We start from the raw sequence: 26,553 nt of genomic DNA, 5'->3' as shown, positions 1-26,553 counted from the left end.
AAGTTATTTTCGTACTTCTCTGTTGTACTTTTTTGATTCTACACTGTGATAATTATTACACTAGAGTAGTTTTCAAAAACGATTTCACTTTATATCAGCCGCTTTGAGAAAACAATTACCGTAAACCGAAAATCAGACATTTTAGCGGATGCAGGAAAGTTTAGTGTAAACAAAGAAATGTATGCTGGGACTAAACTAACTGAAAATACGAAATGTTTTGGTTTTATTATTTTCAACAACTAGCAAAGCAACATATGAAAAAGATTATTCAGGTTAAGTACACGAGTTCAACCTTGTAAACAATCATCGCGCTAGTAAATTGACAACAACAAAAACTACATTATTTGCGACGTTTCGGGTGTTAAACTTGCATATATTTAGGAGAACTTTGTACGTTTTTGATTGCTTGAAAATGGGTGTGTGAAACACCCGAAACGTTCGCAAATAATGTAGTTTTTCTTGTGAACAATGTTTTTATGAAACATTAATACACACAACCCTTTTCACTTATTTTAGCTAGTTAAAAATCTTATTAACAATAAAAATTCTAGCTGTACTTAAACCCAAACAAGCATTGTAAACAAGCTACCATTGTATTTGGTATTGGTGAAATCGACTGAACACAAAATAATGATAAGAAGAAGAAATGATTTATTTATAAACAAGACGTATAAGCTGTCTATCACATTGTTATTTCTGTTACGAAGTTAGACAAGACATTTGCTATTCAGATAGGCAATAAATTTGTTTTAAACACTAAGCAGTTACTTTTAAAAATTGATTTGCAAGATCTTCTTAAACAGAAAATTCCTCCGATTTCCAATGGGTCAGTCTAGGTAAACTGACTGAAAGAAAGAAGAAAGAACACAAGCCCCAACTAAATTTGTAAAACCACCCCCCCCCCCCCCCCCAAAAAAAAAAAAAAGAAAAAAAGAACGGGGTATAAGAGAATCACTTAGATCGTTCGAAAAAGGAAATAGTTAAAGAGGAAATAGTAGTTATAGCAAACTTCGTTAAAAAGAATCCTGTGCACTTATGGCGCGGAGACAAAATCGGAAAACAAAAATCGGAAAATTTACGTTCAGTTGGCGTGTCATTAGCGTAGCGAAAAGAATTCCATTCTCGTCATTATTTACAGTATAATTTGCCTTTTGCTTACATTTTAACCAAACTTTGTAAAATCGATGTACTTAATACTCCCGTTTCGGTGCTCAGAGAGGCAAAAATTTCAATTCACACATTTGCGTTTTAATACAAGCTCACGAGCTTGTAAAAATAATAGGTTTCCGTACTGCAACATGGAACTTCTGTTTTTAATACTTATTATTTCTCTAATGCTTCGTACTTCAATAGTCATGGTAGTAAATAGAGCAGCAAAAAGGATCCCATTTTAAATTCTGCCAGCTCAACAGAGATTCATAAAGAAAAAAAAAATTTCCTCTTGGGGTGTTGTATGCAGCGTTAAGAAGGTTTTTGTTTTTTCCTTTCCATAGTTCAAACCTCTAATTTAAAAACTTCCAAATTGAAACAAAACTTTAAATCCTTTTATAAAAATACCTTTCGTATGTAATTTTACTATAAAAGCTGGCATTATTATATCACTACCAAAGATGTTTTGAGAAAAGTTAGAGTTAATATATCAAAGAGACTACACAAGATCAAGCATTACAACCTTAAGTACAAAACTGTATCAGAACTACAAGATTGATTCCATTTTGTTTTCTTCATTTTTTCTAGTCTGTATCTTACCTCGCAACGATTTGACACAAAGAAAGGGCATCAGCCTTAAACAATCGCCTGTCTCCCATTTGTCTTTATGCATGTAGACACATTCTGTAAATGCTTCTGTGTGATAGTTCTTGTAAATAAAATCATTTCCTAAAAAAACATTTTGAAACAACTATGTACATGTGCAGTACATTTACGATTTTTTTGTTTTACATAGGTTCCTGCAAGGCCAAAGCCGCTACTAGGCAGAAAGCTAAATAAAGAGGAAGATGACGTTTGACATTACACTTAAAAGCCTAGAGAATACATTCGAAAAGAAACCAACTACGTGGTAGAGAGATTCATACACAAGCAGTGAGGAAAAAAAAATTGACAATTAAAATTTGTGAAAATTAGCAACCTAATCCGCCGAAGGATGAGAGTTGGACGAGAGCTAGGATAATCACAATCATGATTAATTATCAGCCCTAATTGGAAAAAGATTTTTAGGTATTTAAATCGCCCTAAACGATGTCTTAAGGGCCTGTTTGATAAAAGAACTTAACTTTTTCAGTTTAATATTGTTAATACAGTAGAATAAAGTGAAGCACAAATCAACCTTTAGGCTACGTACTTTCCAAAAATCTTTGGAATAGTATACAAAGTTTTTTCAGCGTTTTGTTGTTTTACAAGAATATTTATTGAAACACCTTGAAGTTCTTTTAATACAATAACTATAACCAAAAACGAATCCTCTAAGACCAATGTTTTTTTAAATTTCTCTTGCTGAAAAAAGCCTATTTCCATCAGCATTTTTTAACAATCGCATGTTGATAAGTCTAGCAAAGACCAGTGTAAAAACGTTCCAATTTAAAAAAGGTCTTCAGTATATTTGTTTGTTATTTTTTGCACACATTGACGTGATGTTCATTATTATAATTTAGTATCCTAAACAAAATGCTGTTGCTGCATCAAAAATAAATTGTATTGAGTTCCCCTTTAACGCTCTCGCTGCCGTTTATTTTTTCTTGACAAGTCATTGAAGGTAAAGCAGAGCAGTGAATAAAAATAAGTTGGTTGAGAGGCAGTTTACACGCTTTACGCACAAACATAAGACAGTAAAAACGTTATATTTATGTTGCAGGATTCTGATCCAGGAGAAGTTATTAAATTATTTACATTTCCAAAAACACAAAATTAGTTATTAAAAAAGCTTAATTTAATTTTAAATTGTGAACAAATTAAGTGAAATCCATTATGGTTTTGGTAATTCTGTTACTCCAAATACATAATTGCCACAATAAATTGACAAAGAACAAAATAACTGAAGCAATAACTCACCGTCCACCCAGATATATTCAGAATGTTTTGAACTGTAAATTCCACCCAGCCAGTAATCTGTTCTACCATACATTACGTAAATTGCATTATTCTCTTCTTCACTTAAAATAGAAGCTAAATGTGAATCCCTTTTCTGACAGGTACTTTTTGCATTATCCCATGACATACTTGAATTAATTTTCATAAAGCATCGATGACTCATCACCAATTCACAATTACCACCTGCAAAAGTTTAAACAGCTATTAATAACAGACCAGTTACAGTACAGTAGCCAGACTACAAGGAGAGGGACCATTTTTCCCTTTTTAAAGTGAAATCTCCCCATCTCGCAAAGCATGGCTGAATTCATTCTCGTAAGGATTAAGCTATTATCAGTATGTCAGGAGAGGTTATTGTTTTAACCAACAGGCTAACCATTGAGCAGCATTTAAATCCGGAATCCTGATCTACCACTAAGTCACTACTGCTTTCATGTTACCATAGCAGAAATTAAAAATACAAAATAAAATAAAATATCTTAGACCAGGAAATATTATTGTATGGGAACGTTGATTTATGTTGAAAAATGTAAATTTAATACAAGCATAGTGATAAATAAATTGTAAAAAAATTTTAGGAACAGATTTGAACTCTGAAATAGTTCTGATCAATCATTGAAAATTAGACATTGTCCTGACATTTTTTAACAATAATTTTAAAATTCCTTAAAATCCCTATTCCTAAATAAACTAAACTTATTATACCTGTGTTTGAAGGATCGTCTTTCCATGGATCTAAACGTAACATCAACATTAGAAAACTTTTATTAAAGAGCATTGACTTATTTTCGCCCTAATTTTTAAAGGACTACATAGCGTTTAAATATATTTTTAAATTTTAACTACAAAAAAAAATTATACCAGAGTTCCCACAAGCGTTCCCTGGAAATTCTCTTTAAAAGGACTTAGAATTTGTTGTATAAAAACAGTTTTAAAATGCATAATTCAAATTTTAGGTGAAAATTTGTCAACAATTTAATTTGGTGATTGACTAAAGTAAGATTTCTTGCATAGATTAAATTCTGTGAATCAAAAACTCGAGCAATAATTGGGCCCAAAATCCATTTAGTGTGTTTGCTGAATATCACTGATTTGCCTCTGATATTTTCCGAATTTTACAATATTTTTTTTCTAATACTGCTAAACTAGCAAAATCCAAATCTTACTAAAATCCAACCGTATTAGTCAAGATTGGTTGCGTTTTTTCGGATATTCTAATCTTCTAGATTAGAAAAACAGGAAAGCACTGTGTCGATTGGTTGTTTTTAATTTCTAAGAGAATTGATTAGCATTGTGGGTTGCAACAATTTAGTTTGCTAGAAGGTCAAACAATTTGAATTTACTATGGACCTAATCGGCAAATTTTGACAAAATGGAAATACAGTATTTTCGCACAACACTCTTGTAGAAAAAAAAATAAATTTTATTAAAATTGATGTGAAGTTGTTAGGGTCAAGTTTGGTTCAATATATTAGTAAAAAGTCACCATATCAAAGAGATTGTTATGAGAATGATCAAATATGTTAATAGACTGAATTAGCTGAACATGTAAACAAACTGAGATTTCTTCCTAAAACCCAACTAAGTCACCATAACTACTTAAGATTGTTTTGATTGAACATAATTACAGAACAGATTTTGATAAGCTTAGATGATAATAGTAAAAATTACACTTTACAACCAGCAATACAACCAGTTTTTTTGGACATACAAACCAGTAAAACCATATTTAAAACCATACTTATGTCTAAAGGTTCGTTTTAAAAGAAATAAAGCAAATGTGTTCTCGCTTTACCTATTGCAAAAATACCATTATATTAACTGACAGCCAACCCACGAAGACATTTTTTTTACCCATTTTGGTTTTGCTCCTGGGAAAAGTATTGAAAAAATAACTTCTCACTTCTGTTTTTAAGACATGATAGATAACTGATGCATATAAAATTGATATTTGCAAACTGTAAAAAAAATATTTCTTTTTAGAGAACATATACCTGGAGTGAATTCACACAGATTCACATCAGCAATTGCATCACATTTACTTTCCTCCCATTTATCTGAATTTTTTAGTTGAACACATTGTTTAATTTTAATTTCCTTAAGACCAGAATATGTTGATGAAAGATCAGTTCCTAGAAATAAAAAAAATTGTAATAAAATAAACAAACATTAAGTAACATAATTTGTATATGGCTATAAATTTCACTTGTAAATAGCGCAAAAAACACAACAATATTAGCTAGAATATATATCACTGATACCAAACTGAAAAAAAATCCTAACAGGACAGAATGAATACAGCTAGCTTGATTTTGACCACCAAGATTTATGCATAGCTAAAAAACATAATAAAATATTAACCCGAACTTACAAAAACATAAAAATTATGAATAAAACTAAATATAAGAGGACAAAATCCTTTTTTAAATATTACACATTTTATTAATGAATTTTTTAAGAATAACTCAAAAACCATATATTCTTGGGCTCCATTGTGGGTTTTTTGTCCAAAATAGTGCTATTATAACATTTTTCAAAATAATCCGAAAATGTTGTTTTCGAGCATTTATTAATAAGTAACTTTGTGCAAAAAAATAAAATAAAAAAAGGAGCGGAAAAGCTATGACGTACGGATCGTGTGTGACCGAAAAGCAGAAAAAGGATTAAAAAACCCCACATAAATAACTACCACTACTCACAATGTCTTGCAAAAATTAGAACTTAATATTGTACTTTTAAAGGAAATGTGATATAGGTTTATATTCAAAATGCCATATGAAATACAGATTTCTAGTAATTCAACCCCGTTTTTTTTGCCAGCCTAGCGTCAAGATTTAAAGGAGATAACAAAACTTCTCTACCATTTTGACACACAAACAAACAGGAAGAGAGAAATCCATGCGTTCCCTTCCAATCTTAAGAGACAACTAAAAACAGAGGCAGTGAAAATGAGTTTAAGTTGACAAATAGTTAAACAAGCGAAATTTCAATGAACCTACCTGGACCGGACCAAAAACTGGTATTATCTTAGGGCATGTTGACATTTTTGGATTGTTTTGACAATCCTGAGAAATGCCCTAAACACTTTATTTTTTCCAATTGTTTTGGCTGATTTTGTGTAACCAATAATAATGATACAATCCCGATAAATGCTGTCAACACTATTAAACTGTTTTGGCTAATTTTGCGCATAAAACTGCCATTTTTGGAGCTGACTTTGTTACATTTGAGGGTCTAAATTTTCGCTATCATTGTGCAAAAATCAGAAAAAATTCCTGTGAAAACCTTGTAACGGACAGATGCTCGGACAGACAGACACAGGTCATTTTATAGAATCTCACTCGTACCGGGTGGATTTAAAAAGTAGTTTAAGTAGGTTTATAATACATCTTCTTTGTTATAATAATCCTAGATCACAGTCTTTCTAATCAATTATTTTCACGTTAGTACATATTGCTGACGTTACATGTTATTGACCTGCCTACTTAGATTAAAAGTAAGTTAGGTTATATAAAATTTTAATATTCCAGCAGACTTGATTACTTTAACTTACCGTCAAGCCATTGGTAATTTTCTGCATTTAGTGAATATTGTAACCCTAGCCAAAATGTCTTTGGAGCATACATTTCCTCAATGTATTTGGCTTTTTCCTTGCTTTTTATAGTAAGGAGTTGCATGCCTCTATTAGAGCATATTCTATTACTTGCACTCCACGATGCACCTGGTAGCTCCAAAAAAAGTTCTAAATTAAAAAAAAAGAAAGTAAACTTTAAAAAATACAAAAAACATTTTTTAATAAGTTTCTTTTTTAAATAAGTCTTATCTTTGAATTAGTCCCATTTTCGAATAAGTCCCATGCCTGAATAAGTCCTATCTTCGAATAAGTCCAATCCTTTAATAAAACCATCTTTGAAAATGCCCTCATGCAATTTTCTTTGAATTTTAAATATATTTTGTGTTCATTTTTTCAGATATGTAACACAAACACACTATTATTTTGAATTCAAATTAAAAGACATCAGAAGGCACTTTTGTTGTTGTTGATACCAAAAAGCGATGTTAAATAGTTGCAACAGATTGATAGTAAGAAAAATTTCTATTAAATTGAAGAGTATGAGACCTTTTTTAATCTGTAGACCTGTACATATTTAGCAAAGTATAACCTTTTTTAATTTTACTTTCTACATATTTTTTTCAGTCTACATCTTCAACTTTTGTTTTCTGGCAAGATTGCTTTTTATCATCTTCAGTCAGATGCAACAAACTTTTTCTTTTTAAAGACTCACATTTTTAAATTCATATTTTTAAACAACACTTGAAGTAGAGTATAGTAAACCCTCCGTGGCAGTCAATAACGGTTAAAACAGCAAATTAAATTACTTTGGCTTTATAATTTCTTTAAATAAAATAAAAAACAAAAATAAATATGACAGAGCATACCAAGGTTCGTATTAGGAAGAATGTTACCTCTTGATAATGTTTTTTTCGATAATTTTTAATTCCTTTTGTCATAGTTTCACGAATTATACAAACCCTTTATTAAAGAAATGCTATCTATGTTTTGAACATTCTTACCAGCTACATTTTGACAAACAAAAGGTTTTTTAATTAAATTTGCATTATCGCTGTTTATTTTTTCTTCCAACCACTTGCCATTGGCACCCATGTAAGAAATATAGTTGGTCTTGTTATCCCTAAAAAACGCACAAGAAAACAAAACACCAGTTTGCAAAACTAAATCACAGCAATGCGTATCTAAACACGCTTGTCATTCTTTAAAGTAAAATTTAAAAAGAATCATTAATCAATTTTTGAAAAAATTAAAGTTGCCAAGATATTTTACAAAAGAATTTAGAAGTATGGTAAAATACCCGAACTCTGGCGAATGCCAAAAGTTCCTGAAGCTTGAATAAAATAAGCAATTTAAGGAGATTTAAAGTTCTGAACTACTGCTGCTTTTGGAGGAGAATTAAGAAGTATTAGCGTATTAACCCTGCTAAACTGCTCCACAATAGATAAGCAATAAACCAGGCACAATTTGCTCTGATATGTATTGCTTTTAAGTGCTGGTTAGCAATTTTCCTTTGTCTTTTCTATAATATTTTTAATGAGATATTCAATCAAACCTGTAGCAATTTTTTTATCAATAAAAACAACTTTTATTTTAATAAACTATTGAGCCCAATATACTAAACTACAAAATGCAATACCTTTGTGTTTGGTCAACCGTACTGAGATAATTACTAAAATTTCTAGATCTTTCACCATCAACCTGCTTTAAAGTGTGATTATTAATTACAGAGCGATGAAGTCCAATCCATGCTTCTTGAAATTTGAGTAGTGAATTAATGAAGTTATTTTCACACGGAGACCTGATCACCGAAAGATCTGCACCCATTGCACCACAAATAACCCTGCTGTATGTCCATGTCATTGGATAGGGTATGGCTTTGTATTTTAAACCTCCCCTAATCTGCCAATTTGCTTTCTCCATAACATCAACGTAAAGGGTATCTAAGGTTAAAAACTGATGTTCAAATAATGTTGCATACATTAATTATTTGGTTGGACTGATAAAAATATACAAAAAAAAATTATAATTTTTTGTATATTTTACAGCATGTGCATGGAAAGGGAATTAGGCTATCAACAATAGCTATCCAATTAGGAGAATTCATATAGTCTTTCAAACAAATCAATTTACTACTAAGTTAAAATAAAGTAAAATACCGTTCAATAAAAAGCAGATCGTAAAAAATAGATCGTAAAGAAACAGATTGAGAAAAGCAGATCGTAAAAAATAGATCGTAAAGAAACAGATTGAGAAAAGCAGATCGTAAAAAAGTATATTGTGAGAAGGAGGCTAAGAAAAGCAGATTGTGAAAAGCGAAAAGTAAAAAACAGAACATGAAAACAAAGATTATGAAAAGAGATTATGAAAAAAAACTGAAGTCCTATAAGCAGCATTTAGTGCAAGCACTTACTAAATAAAAATATTCCACCAAAAAAGACTCTTCCAACTAGCTCCTTGCAGCATTTCCAAAAGATCGTAAGAAAGACCCAACTCCCTCCCTTCTTCCTCCAGCGTTTATTAGATGAAAGTATAGATGCTAATTTAAGAAGAGATACCCCATCAGTACCTGTTTAGTATGTAGAAGATTTACCATTTCTGTTTATCACCATGTGAAAAAAATTTGGGCATTACATAGATATTAGACAGGCCATGACCCCAATTAAGACAATAAGTATAACCTGATTTTTTTTTACACATGAAATTCTTCTCCGTAAAGCAAGATTCGGCATATGTAGCTTTTCTTGTGATAGACATATATCCACATTGCATGAAATCACTATTTAAAGTAGGTCCATCAACAAAAATTCTATCAAGCCACTGCCAATTACCATCTACACCAACCCAAAAATCTGTTTTGTCAACAAATTTCTCAACCACTGTATCCTTTTCATTCACTGTCTCATACACTACCAGTTGAGAATTTAGCAGTGCGCACAAAGAAGAGGCATTGCTCCAGGAAAGTGGTGATTCGACATAGAAGTACCAATTCTCCTCAATTAAATGCCAACCATACTCTTGTACAGAACCTAAAAAAAATTGTATTACATGCATGTCAAGGAGACGATATCAACATGGTAAGTTTCTAGTTGGTAAGATAAATAACAGAAGTTCACCTTTTGCTACAATGGTTATCAGGTTTAACAAAAGCAAGAAAAAACCCAATTTTTTATTGAGTTTAAATGTCTTCATCTAAACAAAAAACAATCAAATACGTAATTATAATTCAGATTTGATAAAAAGTTAAAGGTGATCACACAAGACACACAAGACACACAAAAAAATCATCAATCAAAAAACAAATGAAAAAAAAATTTAACAATTTTTTTAAAAAACTTTTTTACTTTTTTGTCATTTAAGATTTATGACTTTTTCGGAGGAATTAAATGAATAAATAAATAATCTGAATTTAACGAAAATTATTACATCATATTCACAGTTTGTATATATCTTCATGCGAAGAAAATGCATATTATGTAAACTCTATTACTTTAACAATTAATATGCATTATCTACTTCTGAATGGGGTAACTTTATTTTCTCAGAGGTCAACTATTCTGTACAAAATTATAACTCTCAGTAAAGCAAAAACCATTAAGTGAAAAGAATAAACTTTCTTTAAAAGTACATTACAAAACACATTTCTCCTTTAAATAATATTAACATTGTTTACTTGACTTTCGTCAATGTTTCAAAGTGTGAATTTAGTCAAGTTAACTTAACAAAAAAAACTAAATTTACATAGCCACTTTTTATGGGAATTTAAAAATTTAAATTAAACAATTCACTTGTTACTTGATCCTGTTTCGAAACAGTAAAATTCTGATAAATTGGATAATATATTTTTTCCTCAGGTCATGAGTTTTTAAGTTGGAATTTTAATACAAGGATAACCACAAACTAAAACTGAATGTTTCTTTATTTTACTGTAACCATAGCAACAAATAAATATTTTGAAAACTTACAGTTTCGATCATTGTACTGTTTTCATGAATTCATTTTGTTGCTGTACTCGTAAAACATACACTAAACATAGATTGAATGGATTTGACCAGCAATTTTACATTCAATTAATAAAAAGAGCAAAAAATGCTTGCAGATTTTTGATAGCTCAAAAATTACATATAAAGTATGTTCTTCAACCTCTTTACATATTTAAGACAAAATCAATTTTTTTTTTTTAAGTGAACTTTCTGCATATTCTCTTTCAATAGTGTGCAACTGTGTCTGTGATTGAAAAAATCAAACCAGATCAAAATTTAAGTTTCCAGACTGGAACTACAAAAAGTTCTTTGTTAATCAGCTATTTAAAAATTACGTCATTACAAAGATTGATGTTATTAATATTATTAAAGGGACTACAAAATGGGTTATTAAACTTTTACTTTAAGCCAGGCAATTAAAATTACAAGCAAACAAGATCTACAATCATCTGAAATATCACAGTGGACAACCTACTATAATTAAATACAACATGAAAGTTCCGTACTTGCAATAGACGTTCATAATCTATTCAATATACGCAATTGGCTTCTTCAAGCCTTCTGATGAAATAAACTTAAACATTTTTGAACTAGTTGGGTAGTCATGTTCTTTGAAATTTTGTGTAGAAACATACAAGATTATCGCACATTAAGGCCAGTCAAGGAAACAAAACTGACTTTAGAATCTTTATTACCTTACTATACTATTACCCTCTTAAAGGTAATAGTATGAAGCCCAATAAAGTCCCTTGTGTTGTTTTTGCTTCCTCATCAAAACAAACTTTCGATTTTACTAATATGTAATAGATTTTGCAGACGTAGAACATTTATTGGCTTTATTTATTAGGTCCTTTAAAATTAGTAAGTAAATTGCATTGCACTTATAAGTTTAAAGTCAACTAACTGGAAACAACCTAAAATAGTGCCTAATGTTGTGCATTGAAAAGAACCCTGCTTTGATCTTGAAACTTAAGATATAAATACCTGAAAATGTAACTGTAACGTATATATATATATATGTCCTACAGGCATCGTGACTTATATATACCAGATTAAAAGGGTTAAACTGGAACCTTAATAAATAATAGTTTTTAGGATGCTTGGCAAAACGTATATACGATTTTACAAAATATTAACAACCATTGATTTTTTGTAATAAAATGAAAAAATCTTCAACCTCTATCAAATTACTTGACACTTTGGCATTCGAATAAGCAATTGTTCCAATGTGAAGTGAAAAGGCTAATCTTTAGCACTTTACTGACACAATTTTTTTCTCATTATGTTGGTAAGTTACACAATTTATACTGGTATTCATATCATATCATTTCACAACCTTTCTTGCTGCAAGATAATTATCATTAGGATCTATTTATTTTTCTCAAGTGCACAAACTCCTGGTAAATCATTATGTTTAGAATTGTGTTTTTTGTATACAACATGTCTTACCATAACAACGTTTTTCAGACCAAAAGAAATTGTACAACTTTTTTCATGACTTTGAGATTTCTTTGACTTGCGGCCACCCTTGTGAAAGCGTTTTTAGGGAAAGAGTTTCGAATCTTTAGCTGAATAACACATTTTAAAATATTAAAACATTTAAGTTAAACATATTTAGTTGGTGTTATTAAACCTCTTAATTTTTTAAATTAGGAAGAGGACATCCTAGATCTTGTATCTATTAAAACTCATTTATTTTTTAACGGTATTACAAGATTACATATATTTTAAAGGTTGTAGGTTAAAGTATGACAAAAGGTAAAAAAATATTGAAACAACAAGTCTTTTTCCTCAAATTGAAAAAAGTTGCGTAAACAAGAAAGAGGAATATAGATAAAAATATACTTTTGAATTTTTTTCCATAAGTTTTTGACATCTCTTTGATGTTGATGATAAAGTATTTTATTGTTTATTAACAAATGCGGTATGCTCCATAAAATCAATAGAATATTGTTTTTGTAGAGTTTTCAATTTCTAGATTTAGATGACACTGATGCAAATTTCATGTAACAGTATATATTTCCTGTTTTTCAAGAAGAATAATATAATAATTACTTCTATTGAATAGAATTTTTTAAACCAAACCTATGATCAAATTGAAAGATATGCAAGTAGTCTCCAAATCAAAAAAAATGTGTCGTACAGCATTAATGTTTTCATCTCTACGACATTTTCTTGCAACCAAAAAATATTGCACGACAAGTCTTTCCAATGTGTTGTCAGATTGTAGTATGACAGCCACACATCAAATTTTATTGGAAATCAACATAAAAAACACAGCTACTACAGAGGAAGTTTAAGAAATTATAACAAACTGCATTCACTCTATTATTCCTGCATTGCTCTTATATTCGAGATATTGTATTTACAAAGATATATAATGCAATTTATACATATACAAAGTATTTATGTCCACGTTATGCAGAACGTGTCATGTGCTTTAAGTAAAACTTTTGTGCCTTAACGAAGAGGTAGCGGAAGATTTGAGATTTGTTGCTTTTAAAAAAATGTTTTATCATATCCTTTTCTGATTTAGGAAATAAACAAAGACTGTTCCAAAAATTCTAAAAATCAACATTGAATTTTAAAATAGAAATGTGTTTTCTATAATATAATATTAATTAATCTATAATATTAATTACCACACCGAATCAAAAGTAACCATTTGATAATAAGGATACAGTACAGTATTTGAAATTCCTATTTCTTAAAAATGAAGCCACAAATTTGAGTAGACATTAAATACACAATGGCCTTAATTAAGATCATTCTGAGCATCCGTTTTTTTCTTCTGCGAAAAACAAGAGATCTGCCATCAGACATGTTAATAATAAGTTTTAACAAAAGTAACCTATCTCTCTGAGAAGTGGTATGAACAGATCTTCAACTTTACTTTTCAACATCAACATTTCAAAATATGTCCTCTGTGAAATTTAACAGGTGGTAAATTAACAATTAAATAATGCAGGTGTTTATTTTATTATCAATAAATTTTACTTTAGGTTATATTTAAAACATGGATTTTATCCCGAAGGGGATTTTGTTTAGTAGATCAATTCTGAGAGAAAGTGCATAAACCCATTTAAAAGAGGTTGATGTACGAACATTAAAATAAACCAGTGGGCATGGAATTAAGTTTCTAAGTTCAAATAAGCATTTTTTGACATTTACTTTTCTTTACGATTTTATGTTTTAATTTTTAAGAAGTGTATATTTGTTTAGTCAATTTTTAAAATTTATTTTAAAAGTATATAATTCAGTGCAAAAGATGCATAAAGCTAACAATAGATAATAACATTATTATTTACTTAATATATTTTTTACGTTTTAAATCTATATTATTTTTATAAATCACTCTGTAAGTTTATATACAGTTATTAATTTCCATTACATCAAGACACATTTAGATCAGCCATTAGTACTCACATTACATAGCATGAATTACACTTCAGTTTGTTCAAAATTGTCTTCTCTTTTAATTGTGTTTGGTGTTTCTTTTATATCTTTGGAGATATCAATATCTTGTAAGACGTCTTCGATATTTTGTGGGATGTCTTCAATATTTTGTGGGATGTCTTCAATGTTTTGTGGGATGTATTCAATGTTTTGTGGGATGTCTTCAATATTTTGTGGGATGTCTTCAATATTTTGTAGACTGTCTGCTATGTCTTGTGGGACATTTGCAATGTCTTGTGGAATGTCTTCAATATTTTGCGACATATCTTCAATATGCTGTGGAAGGCCCTCTATATCATGCGACACATCTTCAATATCTTGTACACTAACTGTTTGAATACTTGTCAATGGCTGATCATTACCTTTAAGGAAAACAAATGAAGATGGTGTGCTTCGAGAATTTCGCGACAATCTGGAATAACGTGAATTATGTTTTTTGTGGTTTCTTAAGCTGCTGGATCCACGATCCTTGAAGAGTTTAAGTCTTTCTGTATCGATACGTTCTGATAATTTGGTAATTTTAGAACTAAAGTCTGTGTGAAATTCATCTATCAGTTTTTGAACAGCAGCAATGTTTTCTGTTCTAGGTGGCTCCACTATAATTAAAGAATAATCACAAAAGAGTGGAAGGTATAAATCTTTTTCTAAAGTCCAAAAGCATTAATAATAAATAATCTTTGTTTTTCAGTATATATGTTATAACTTTGTGATCAATTTTACTAAACAAGAAATATGATAAAAATACATGAAAGGGTAGCAAAGACAAGGAATTCATGCTGACGTTAGCAAAATTATAATATTTTGACTTTAACAAAACTGTCTAGATCAAATTATATGTACAAAAAGACTTACCATTATCTGGCTTTACAACAACAGACTTTTTCTTCACACAGCAAATCCACCATATTGCATAGCCAAAAATGCAGAAAAGCAATAACAAGACAGCAAGTATTTTCAACATGCTTCTTAATGATTCAGATGATGGATCAAACACAGATTTTTCTTCTCCCGGTTCTTTAGGCTAAATTTCAAAATCAAGTTAAAAAAAATTTAGAACAACTAAGGTGCATCAACTATATGCTTTTAACGACTGCTTAAAAATTAATTTGGATATGTAACAAAGTGCAATGTTAAAGATATAAAAAAACTTTTTAACATGATAATAAAACTTTGTTCTAAGTAATGTTTGGATCATTTCAATAATAATTAAAAAATAATAATAAAGGTTTATGTTTTACACCTCCATCTTCTCAGTGAAATTCTCTAAAATGTCAAGTATTCTTCCTTGGTTTGAATTAACATAATCTGCAACATTTTTCTTTACATTTGCAAGAGAGCCACTCAAGACAACACCAAATGTTCTGGGATACTCAATCAAGCTGGCTGCAATAAAAGCAGGATCATTTAATTCATCCTTGTAATACCCTGCTGTGTATGCGTCGACAAGAATACCTTCAACTTTTTCGGATTTTAGTGCTTTTGCTAACTCGGCTACTCTTGTATATTTACTACCTAAAAATATAATAAGAATTGAAATTAATAAAAAGGTTTTTATTATTATTTCTATCAGCTGATAAACTAGTTCCCATGACTTCAATAAACAAGCCATTGAAGCTTTAAAGTAAACTTGTTAACCAACTCCTTTCCAAAGTTTCTTATACCAAAACTTACAACAAAACTCACCTTTATCAATTTTACCATTCCTCAAAATTGCCAATCGTTCTTCAAATGAACCAGAAAGAACAGCAACCTAAAAAAATATTAATATTAAAATATACCACAATCTATATAATAATAAGAAGCTATATAAGAAGGTAATCAAATCTTAAAAAAAAATTGACGCTATATAAATCAGCGTTTCAACGTCTACACTATATAAGCAACAGATAAAAAAAATCTCAAAAAATTGTGTATTAACAGGTCCTTGATGACGTCATCAAATTGAAAGTGTTATTTCTCATTTTCAATGTTTATCTGCCCAAATCGATTTTTATATAGGTTAAGTACAATAATAATAAAAGTTTTAACAAGCTATATAGCTCAAAATTTCTTCAAAAGTTTAATTTTCAACTTAATGTAAAGAATAACGTAAAATGTTTAAAAACGTAAAATCTTTTTTCAACATTCTTTACCATTTTCTCACATTTATAACCGTATTTTGTTCAAAATGGTGCTAAATTGCTAAAGATACATGAATAAGAATACATGAAATAACAAAAGTTTTTGTAAACATGCAGACAAACATGACAAATTTTACCACACAGTTTTTTGTAAGGTTTTTTTATACTAGGCTCAGTTACCAAGATCAATCTTTTAAAAAATGTTTTTAGCAAATTTTCACTTATCCCTCAGCAATTTCGTTACTTATAAAAGTTGTGTATTTCTAGAAAAATGATCTTACCTTTAAGCCATATATTGATGTTGTTTTTGATGTTTGGACAGCTGTGAAAGCAGTTGTCAATGCACCCAATAATAAGGAAGTCATAACAAGGCTTATGAATATCCATATTACAGCTAATAATCTTGAAGCTTTTCCTTTGGCAACAAAATCTCCATATCTTAAAAAGAAAGCATTGGCATGTATATTATCAGATTATATACTGACATTTACGCCTGAATTCTATAACTGTTCCTGTAACAAAAAAAACAACAAATATAGTTTACCGTTTTCTAATAAATTATTACATACTAGTTCAAACCGCCTGTAAAAAAATCTACTTTTATTTTGAAAAAAATGTTTACAAAAATAAATAACGTAATCCTATCTTTATATGATGCTACAACTGTTCCTGTAACAAAAAACCAACAACAATTACTTTTATGCAAAGCTTAAGAATATAGTTTAACATTTTCTAATAAATTATTACATACTGGTTCAAATCTACTTGTAGGTCTCAGGTGGCTTTTAGTTACCCACATAGGAGATAACATCAATTATTTTATTTGTTTTAATGTTACTTGGCCTTAAACTTATAAGTGCTTTGCACTGGACTCACTAATTACAATTAAGGTTACTGTAAAAGAAAAAACCCTTATAATTTATCAATACTTTTTTAGTTTTCCTTATTTTTTTTTGTTTGTTTGTTTCCAAATGCTTGATAAAAGACTTATTTGATGGTGTTATTTTTGTAAGTTGTTAATTTTCCAAAAAGAAAATATAATGAAATAAACACACACCATATTTTTTTTACTGTAAGTTTAAAAATGGTTTCTTCTTCTGAATGCGTGGTTGCAGACATCTCGTTTTTGCACCTTTATATTTAGCATAAATTAAATTCAAAAAGGTTCCCGGGTTTTTTTTTCTAATAACGTTGTAATAACATTATTTGTAATTATATATAATCATTAAAAAAAATGCATATTTTTTTCTTTCTGTTGTCATAATTCGCTAATCAGTAATTTCTACAAAAAAATCCAGGAACCTTTTGTGCATAATTTATTTAGCTTTCCATTACTGAAAATTTCAATGAGACAATAGAAAGCTTTACCACAAACGTAAAAGCATGTATGCAAAAATTTACTAACGACATATTTGTTTTTAAAGATATTTGTATGTGTTATGAATGTGTGAACTTAGTATGCAGAAAGATGATAGAAGTGCAAACTTTTTATTTATGCTAAAAATGCGTGTACACGTTCAGAATTATTAATAAACAGAAGTCAGGGTTACAACAGACAGCTCGTATGCAAACTCCTTAACTTTGATTTTTTTAATGATTTTTTATATGACAATATTCATTTATATATCGATGGTGAAAGTAAATTATCTAAAAAATAATTATTATGCATATTTTTATACGGGAATTCCATATCATGCATAGTGTTTACAAAAAATATGCTAAACTCATTTTGCACATATCAAAAGGAAAAAAAGAGTGTTTCAAATATTTTCATGGAATATAAAATTTGTCATTCGAAAGAGAATTTTTTTTTTATATGTTATGCATTTTTTGCAAAAAACCTCCAAAAAATTTGTTTCCTTTAAAGTAACCGTAAGATATCGATGTCAAACTAAAATGAGCTAACTTTTGGCTGTGTTAGCCAACAAGTACATAAACTAGTACATAAAACATTTTCCTTGAAAAAGTCACACACAAACACACACATCCTGAAGTAGCTCTATTTTATGAGATTTTTTAACACTACACATCTTGCAAAATATCAGTTTATTATAGTTGAACTACTGGATGTTTTTACATAAATTTAAGGAATTATTCTGAGTGTTTATATTCGAATTTTGAAATCTACAAACTAGTTTACAGTGCATTCGATGTATTTAGATTCGAAAAGAATTATTTCACCTATTAAAAATTTCATTTATTCAAAAATCCTGTCTGTAAAGAAACATTTATTTGTTTTTCACCCCTGTGCTGAAATAAGAAAATGGGCAAAAGGAAATGAACTTTAAAATAAACACAACTTACCCCAAAGTAGTTTGAGTTATGTATGCCCAGTACCATGCTTGGCGCCATCCAATTAAATATTTCATTGATGTTGAAAAATCAGTTGTACTTTCATTGAAGTATATTTCCTTTAAAATAAACAATCAAATCTTTACTAAAAAGAATCAAAAAGCAAAAAATTAAAAAAAAACACTAAAAACATGATAAATAAAAGCTAAAAAGACATACTAAAAACCATAAAACTGTCCCTGATATAATGATGAAGAAGAAGTTGAACATGAAGATTGGCCAAGTGTGAAGAAGTTCATAGATCATTTTTTTGACATGAGTGGAAACATCAACATCCTTAATGATCAAAACGGCACCTGGGTATGATATAATTGGCACATATCTTGCATTTAAGGTGTCGTTTTTAGATGGATTGGAAGAAAGAGGAAAAGTTAACTCTGTATATTCATCAATGTCTTCTACCATTCGATCAATATTCGACTTTCGTGAAAATCCTGATTTTCCATTAAACAATAAGTCTATAATTGTCCCTGGATGGTTTGACCGATGAGGACATAATCCACATGCAAAGGTGACCATATCTTGAATAATGTTAGGAAAAACACCAGTAAGTTTATCATCAGATGTGTACGTAACGTAAGGTGGCATTGAGAGATAGTTTGCATGAACATGAGGAGGACATTTACATGTTTCTAAACATAATGAAGCTTCATTTGAATACCTAAGTTATGTTACGAATTGGAAGATTGGTGCTCACTTATAAAAAAGAAAATTAAACTTATCGAAGGAAATCTAGTTTTCAATACTTTGTATTATCAATATTTTATCAGAAATGCACCTTTTTCACTAATTATTTCAAATGTGTCAAAAGAGCATGGGTAACCTTAAAAGTTATTGTACACCTTAGGCCTAGTAAAACGTTCAAAACTTTATTCCAGCTGATTTACTCAAACAAAATTTTACTGCATACTAATAGTTAGAATTATTCTAGCATAATCCAAATGTCACGCTTAATGCATAAACATCTTGTCACACACTAAAGACTGATTTTACCTCCAACAATAACTGCTGGAACTCCATTCCCAATAATATTAACACCAGAAACTTTGATCATGTATTTCGAATTGGAGGACAAAAATTTTAGCTTGTAAGTTAAAAAAGAAGGTACTACTACAATTTCCTTTATTTCAGCCTTCTGTAAAGGCTTTCCACCTCTCTCAATCATGTAATATTGAATGTGATATGCATCCACTATCTCACTGCTTGTATTTATTGAATTCCATTTTATCCACAAAGTGTTATGAAGCGTTCTATAAACCATAAGGTTGAGTGGAGGGACTCTTGGGGCTAAAACAGTAAGAAAAATTGTACCTAATTATTTGAATAATAGTTTACCTAACAAAGGGTTATTTGTTTTAGTGGCTTTTAAGCCTTTTAAACATGCTCAACCAATCGTTTTTATTTATTTTAGCTCTATAAACCTTCCAAGAAGGCCTTCCAATTATTTTCCAAATTGATCAGAATGTTTAGAAGGAAAAGTTCACGCCATGTTTCTGTCTATTTTTTTAACCTCTCAACCTTCTCAAAAGCTGTCAAATTTAATTCATTTGTATAATTCACGTAAATTATGCAGGCTTTGCATAGCAACAGCATAGTTTAAGTAAATTTGTTTGGGATAAGTAAACAAGTGCGCAAAGTATAGAAATATGGAGGGCAAAATCTAATAATGTTTTTTGAAGAAATACCTAGCATCGTTGACGTTCACAAGAGGTTTTTATTATACTATAGAAGAAACAACATGTCTTATTTAACACCTTTTTTTTCATTTGTTTACATTTTCTGCATAATTATATTATAATGTGGATGCATGCATAATAATATAGCCCTGCCCACAAACTCCCTACATGGTTTTAGTAAAGTTAGCCAACGATATAAGCCTTTCTTGCTTTTTTGAATAAACAATTGAATATACAATTGACTTGGATTTGACTTGGAATGTTTGGAAGGGTAAGTAGGTTCAGAATAGCTGAAATAAATACACTCTAAAAAGTCTTATTTGAATTGAAGCCAATCCATAAAATATTTGTATTTTATTTTATTAACTGTCATTAAAGGCCAATAACTGGAAGCTACACTGTTTTCATAAAAATTTCTAAGGATTTTTTTTTACCAAGATTAGGAGCTGAATGCTCCAAATGCTCTATTTACCATTTCTTTAGTAATCAGGATCAGTCAGAATCAAATCTGGATAAACTCCTAAAGGAACAGTTCACTGGGAGCATTAAGAGCACTCAGAATTAATGATTAAACTTGCTGTGGTCAATGCTATCCTGCTCCAAAAAAACATCTTTTTGATCCCAGTTTTGTTTGTTGATAAACCTTTGCAGTAAAAAAAAACATTTTAAATAATTTGTATTAATTAAAAAGAACGGGGGCCTCAACCTAATTATGTTAAAAATATAAACTAGATTAGATACCTTGCAGAATAGATTAAGTAAAATCTACTTTGATTTCATAATTTTGCAAGAAACCTAAGCATACGTCTTTAAACGTTGCAAAATATTTTGAAGCATTTGGAGCAATTAAAACCACATGGATTTAAACCCTCTTAATAAATTTCAAAAACAGCTAATTTTTTTACTCCTGGTAGTGTAAATTAAAGCCTTTGAGTTTAAAAATTTAACATACAATATGAATTTTAGCAAAGCAATACCTGACAATTTCGTTGTGACTTCAGTTGCTTCACATGGTCCTTCTCCAACTGCATTGAAAGCACACACATCAATAACATATGTAGTGACTGGATGTAAGCCATTTAATATAACGTGCGGTGGAGAGAAAGGTGAAATTGCCTTTTTAGTGTTGTATCCATCATTAAAATACACATTGTATCCAAGTGGATCGCCATTCATATCATCCATATCAACACCAGACCATTGCACATATATTGATGTTGCATCAATTGCAAAACCAGTCAAAGATGTCGGTGGTGCAGATGGAGCTGAACAGAGAGATATTAATGCATGATTTTTAGAGATTTCCAAATTGGCCTTCCAAATCCCTCACATATGTATCACTGAAACTTACTGACACTAAAATTTAGCACTCTTATTTCTCCTGATTCTAGAAACACTGTGATGTATGACAAAAACAGAACAAGAAACAATACAGTGTTTAAATCTTTAATATATATTTATACATTGCTACCAATTTGTTAACGAACATTTTCCTTTGCTTGGACAAAACACAATTACTTTTTAAAAAATATCCACCATGATAGGCAAATCTACCAAAAAATGTTATAAAATATAATTTGCCACACACAACATTTAATTCTTAAAAACAAACAAACAAATAAATAGTGTGTAAAACTGTTAAAAACGAATTTTGTCAGATCAACAAAACTTCCACTTTGAAGTAATTTTAACGATACATATATTACATATAAACAAAGTAAAACTTACATAAGTTAAAACTAGTTAAAACTGGTAAAATACGCTTACCAAAAAAGACTAAGTCATCATTTACATACAGGAAGAACAATTCTCAATAAATAAAACATTTCTTGTAAGCACCTATATTAATTTACCTGTTTCCATCGTTTTAACACCCATCAGATTAGATGCCACTCCATTACCTGCAGCAGTAAATGCTAACAGCCTAAAGACATACACTGTACCAGGTTTTAATCCAGTTATTTCAGCCCAATACCCAACAGAGCCATACACTTCATACGGGTCTGAAGGTTTAAACTTTTCACGATAAAACAAAAGGTAACCCTGAATGTTTCCATTTTGTAATGTGATATCAACTTCACTCCACGATACATTTAAAGATGTTGGAAAAGTAGATACAACATGTATGTTGGATGGTGGACCAGTTGGAACTAAATGTTATGATTACTTTTTTAAAACACTATTGATACGAAAAAATTGTCAGCATATCATAAAGTACGTAGTTGGAATGATTTATCATAAAAGAGGCTATTCCCTTTTGAAACTGATTAGATTACCCCACCTGTGCTATTTGTACCTAAGTTGGTTAGAGCAAGGATTGAACAAGACCTTTGCAATTACAAGGCAAATTCCTTAATGACTAAGCAGACAGCTCCAAGATCTAAACTCGTATCCATCATGTTCTTTTTCTTAACTAAAGCCCCAGCTTAAACAATCCTGCTTTTTTATTGATAATTACGAATTTGTAACTTATAATTTAATATAAACACACACATATATATATATATAAATATAAAAAATAAAATACAACACAGTTCTTATCAACACTGAAACACAAACTAACCTGATCCAGTGACAAATGATGAGGGACTGTTAAGAACTACAGGAAGTTTTGCAATTGAGCTTTCATTCTGTATACTATCTTGCAAGTAAACCAGTTGATAGGAATCAAAAAAAGAGAAAAAAGCTGTGAAAGATGCCAGGATACTGCCCCGTCTAACAAATAAACAATTTACATAAAAAATATCTTAAAATATGTAAAACAAAACTATTTTAAAGCCAAAAGGAGTTGATTCAACGTTTGTTCTTACATTACCTTGCATCATTTAATATTACTCCAGTGACTGCATTTTCAAAACCTTCACTGAAAGAATCCAATATCTAAAAATAAAATATCTAACAATATCAAACAGACAACTCTACACCTTTCAATAAGAAAACATAATAACAGATGAGAAAAATCAACCTGTTCATATATCATTGTTTCAAGTTGATTCCACCGTTCTCCAGAAACGAATTCTAAGTTTGGATGATAGGGTACGTCGAATTTGCAAGTAACATTGACATAAGCAGCTAAAATGTTGCGATTAAAATGACAAATATACAAAAAATGATACAGCTATAACTTCATTTAAATAAGGGCTAACTTAATAGAAAGGAAAACATATTTTGTTATGTGTACAGGTTTTCAAAATTTATACCTGGACAAAGTCTTTGGTTACAAGGCATAGTCTGATTCCATGCTCCATGACATTGTCTTCCTCCATACATTGGTGCAGGACTAGTGCAGTATCTTCTTTTTACACGCACACCACCATTACAAGGTTTCGTGCAACCTGAATATGAAGACCAACCACTCCACTCTCCATTTACTAAACATCAAATTAGTTAAAAATTTAAAATTAATGTATTGTATTGATTGTAAACATAGACAATTCTGCATTAAATTATTATGTTAAAAAAAATTTATTTTAAAGTTATTCTAACTACCCTAAAAGTAACATGTTATAGTAAACATTTTTTTCACTCTGTTTGTTTTTGTGCACATAGCTTCCTCACCCTTTCAAATCCCATTATAGGCTATTATTCCACCACAAAAGGTTCCCAAAATCTGAGCTCTCTTGCATTTATGAAAGCGGCTTTGAGCTGTATTTACAGGATCCATATAAAGGCTGATAAAATAAAACAGATCCTGAAAATGTAATCATGACTTTTCATAATATTTAAAAGGGTTAACTACAAACATGGAATTAAGAAATTTCCTACAGCGAAAAACACCAGAAAAATGCATTTGCAAATTCTTCAGTAAAAATTGTTTTTATTTGAAGTTAACTGCTGAATCTTTTAGAATAATTGGACAAATAAAAAAAACAAGGCATTATAATAATGCTTGCTGTTTGTAAGCCAACCAAGGTAATTGGAAGCGGGGCTGGCAAATTCCTATGGTTGTTTCCAACAGTTTTATTTCTGTAAATATTTTCACAGGCTTACCAGTAGTTTTGGATAAGCATGAAATTAAAAGAGTTTCGTAATGGAAAATTATTACACAAAAAATCAAATAAGGAAGATTTACTTGGGCATTTCTTATAACCACATCGCCTTGATTCAACACTTGCACCAATACAATCGAATCCACCAAATCTTGGAGTTGGATTTGTACATGTTCTGTTTCTTGTTTGCATACTTTCTCCACAGGTTGCTGAGCATTGAGACCACTGCGTCCAAGCAGTATATTGACCATGCACTGACAAAAAAGGTAATAAATTACACAGTTAGAACTATTTTAGCAAATTAAATTGCATTATTTTTTCACATGGTTTGTTAACGTCGATCATAAATGTAAACAATAAACCAATATTTTGCTACATCAATTTTTAAGGGAAAAAGTTCATGTGCACTCCTATTAATATAGGAGATACAACAATATGTTGCAAAACCCAATTTTAGCATATGTTATGATAAATGTGTTACAATTACAAAAGGGATATCAGGGGTATTGTATTTGTACAATGATTAAGATTTCGGATTACATCCAAGATCTTATTAAAACGGGCAGTCTTTTTCTTCTCCTCCTCCTTCTTCTTTAACCATTTTTTTTAACCGATTGCCCCCGCAACCAGTGCTTTTCCAGCTGTGTGCGTATCTTGATGTTCGTTAAATTGGAAAAAGAATGAAGACTGCTTTGTGAATTTGATCACAAATATTGTCATAGACTGTTATTTTAACATTATTTGATGAGCTATGCTAAATACTCCTTTAAATTTCCATTTCCAGTTATGTTTTTAACAAGGCAGATTTTACTCAACTAGAATTGGCTGGGGCACTTAGAAAGAATGGAGGAGGATAATTGGGTAAGAAAGTGTAGAGACTTGATAGTTCCTGTGGCAGAGCCCAGAGGCAGACCAAGAAAGACTTGGCAGGAGGTTATAAGGACAGACTTGATACAGAGGAAGTTGAGTTTAGATCTAACACAGTCTAGATCAGATTGGAAGAGGGTCATTAATATACCCCGTCCAACCCATGCTAGCATGGAAAACGGACGTTAAGCCGAGAATGATGATGAGACCGAGCTAAAGAGGTTAAGGTACAAGTCGTTTCTTTCGAGGTAACAAGTTCAAGGACGCGATATTTGTTATACTCCGGCTTCTTCATCAAGCTGCAAATTGTTGGGTTAGTTTAGTATAATTATTCTGTAAATATGCAAATCTGAAACAAACTAATTACAAGATTATAGCTAGCTAACATAGATTTCAAGGCAGCATTTTCCTGAAGCCAGCTAGCTGTAGCTAGCCTTATTTATTCTTATTATTTTAAGGCTTGGTATATTATTATTTATTTTTATGTTGGGGTTGTGACTATCTTCTAGCTAAATGTAGCTAAATGCAGTTTGGCTAGCTACAACAAAATTCTTAATCAATATTTCTAAATGCAGTTAGTAGGTAGCAACAACTTTTATTAGTGTCACGAAAACTTACTCCACAAAATAGAATTGCTGAGTGATTTTTTTAGCTGGACGGGATAACGATAAAAAAGGTTGGCCAACTGTTTTTGCTATAACAGGGTAGCAAAGAGTGATAAACTGTGTTTTTATTTCAGCTAAAGTTGTGAAAAGTTATTTTTTGAAAAATATATTACACTGGAAAGACCATAATGTTGTTTGCTTATTTTTTTTTATATTTTGTAACTCAATTGATGACATATTATACTAAAGCGCTTCACCTGAATGTGCGGCACAGTTTACACTTCTTATTAATCGCTCTTCCAGGCGTTCAAGGCCAGGTAACACAGTTACTTGTGGCTTAACCCAGCATTTCGACTCTGGGTTCCCCGGCTAGTCTAAATATTATTACCACATAACGGCGTTTTGGATTTAGTCTCTATTGCTAATTCTAAACCAATAAACGTAGTCTTAACCTTTTTTGTTTCTTTCACCTTCTTCAATTTCTTTTTTCGTTTTTAAACTTGTAGGTTTCAACTTTATGGTCAAATCTTAGATATCTTAAACTTGATAAAGATTTTAGTCATGTCACAGGTATAATAAAACATTTCCAAATACCGTTACACCACAATCAATAATATGTAATAAATTGAATTCTAAAACGTCTTCCTTATTTATGTGCAGTATAGTGCAGTATTGTTCAAGTATTAATTTTCACAAATCAATTTTTGTATATTTCACCACAAGACACATTTTGCAAGTTCAAGAAAATACCACGGGATAATAACTTATTAATTTTAAATAACGAAACAACATTGTAGAGGTTCTGTACAAAACAGGCTACTGGCGACCTAGGTATAGGGAACAAAAT

The 26,553-nt window shown here is 30.3% G+C and overlaps 3 protein-coding genes across 8 annotated transcripts in view; 1 reads left to right on the top strand and 2 right to left on the bottom strand.

Annotated features, from left to right (window-relative positions):
• Nucleotides 1-9,850, bottom strand: part of LOC130633755 (uncharacterized) — a 30,895-nt gene extending 21,045 nt beyond the window's left edge. The window contains exons 1-8 of one of the 2 annotated variants that reach the window (XM_057444573.1): nucleotides 9,340-9,850; nucleotides 8,298-8,601; nucleotides 7,663-7,781; nucleotides 6,641-6,829; nucleotides 5,082-5,219; nucleotides 3,793-3,822; nucleotides 3,049-3,270; nucleotides 1,750-1,878 (exon numbers count right to left, since the gene is read on the bottom strand). In XM_057444573.1, coding sequence (XP_057300556.1) covers nucleotides 1,750-1,878; nucleotides 3,049-3,270; nucleotides 3,793-3,822; nucleotides 5,082-5,219; nucleotides 6,641-6,829; nucleotides 7,663-7,781; nucleotides 8,298-8,601; nucleotides 9,340-9,712 — 1,504 coding nt within the window. In that variant the 5' untranslated portion in view covers nucleotides 9,713-9,850. Of the gene's footprint in view, nucleotides 1-1,749; nucleotides 1,879-3,048; nucleotides 3,271-3,792; nucleotides 3,823-5,081; nucleotides 5,220-6,640; nucleotides 6,830-7,662; nucleotides 7,782-8,297; nucleotides 8,602-9,071; nucleotides 9,308-9,339 lie in introns of those variants that run through there. The other variant, XM_057444574.1, reaches the window with a different exon arrangement.
• The window catches only part of LOC130633887 (uncharacterized), a 59,587-nt gene extending 33,358 nt beyond the window's left edge, over nucleotides 1-26,229 (top strand). Inside the window, exon 2 of the mRNA XM_057444583.1 lies at nucleotides 25,087-26,229. The gene's annotated coding sequence lies outside the window, so the exon portion shown is untranslated. The remainder of the gene's footprint in view (nucleotides 1-25,086) is intronic.
• LOC130633709 (uncharacterized) overlaps nucleotides 9,624-26,553 on the bottom strand; it is a 51,189-nt gene continuing 34,259 nt past the window's right edge. For 3 of the 5 annotated variants that reach the window (XM_057444570.1, XM_057444571.1, XM_057444572.1), the window contains 15 exons: nucleotides 24,318-24,488; nucleotides 23,446-23,616; nucleotides 23,211-23,317; nucleotides 23,061-23,125; nucleotides 22,809-22,960; nucleotides 22,099-22,395; nucleotides 21,223-21,510; nucleotides 19,563-19,856; nucleotides 18,729-19,201; nucleotides 18,522-18,628; nucleotides 16,499-16,655; nucleotides 15,781-15,847; nucleotides 15,338-15,609; nucleotides 14,950-15,118; nucleotides 12,989-14,693 (listed from right to left, as the gene is read on the bottom strand). In XM_057444570.1, the coding sequence (XP_057300553.1) occupies nucleotides 14,083-14,693; nucleotides 14,950-15,118; nucleotides 15,338-15,609; nucleotides 15,781-15,847; nucleotides 16,499-16,655; nucleotides 18,522-18,628; nucleotides 18,729-19,201; nucleotides 19,563-19,856; nucleotides 21,223-21,510; nucleotides 22,099-22,395; nucleotides 22,809-22,960; nucleotides 23,061-23,125; nucleotides 23,211-23,317; nucleotides 23,446-23,616; nucleotides 24,318-24,488 (3,401 nt within the window). In that variant the 3' untranslated portion in view covers nucleotides 12,989-14,082. Of the gene's footprint in view, nucleotides 9,688-9,774; nucleotides 9,851-10,623; nucleotides 10,685-12,988; nucleotides 14,694-14,949; nucleotides 15,119-15,337; nucleotides 15,610-15,780; nucleotides 15,848-16,498; nucleotides 16,656-18,521; nucleotides 18,629-18,728; nucleotides 19,202-19,562; nucleotides 19,857-21,222; nucleotides 21,511-22,098; nucleotides 22,396-22,808; nucleotides 22,961-23,060; nucleotides 23,126-23,210; nucleotides 23,318-23,445; nucleotides 23,617-24,317; nucleotides 24,489-26,553 lie in introns of those variants that run through there. The other 2 variants (XR_008982134.1, XR_008982135.1) reach the window with 2 other exon arrangements.

Source organism: Hydractinia symbiolongicarpus, chromosome 1, assembly GCF_029227915.1.
Source record: "Hydractinia symbiolongicarpus strain clone_291-10 chromosome 1, HSymV2.1, whole genome shotgun sequence".
Lineage (NCBI taxonomy): Eukaryota > Metazoa > Cnidaria > Hydrozoa > Anthoathecata > Hydractiniidae > Hydractinia > Hydractinia symbiolongicarpus.
Note: the sequence above shows the minus strand (reverse complement) of the source record. Positions and strands in the feature narration are given on the sequence as shown.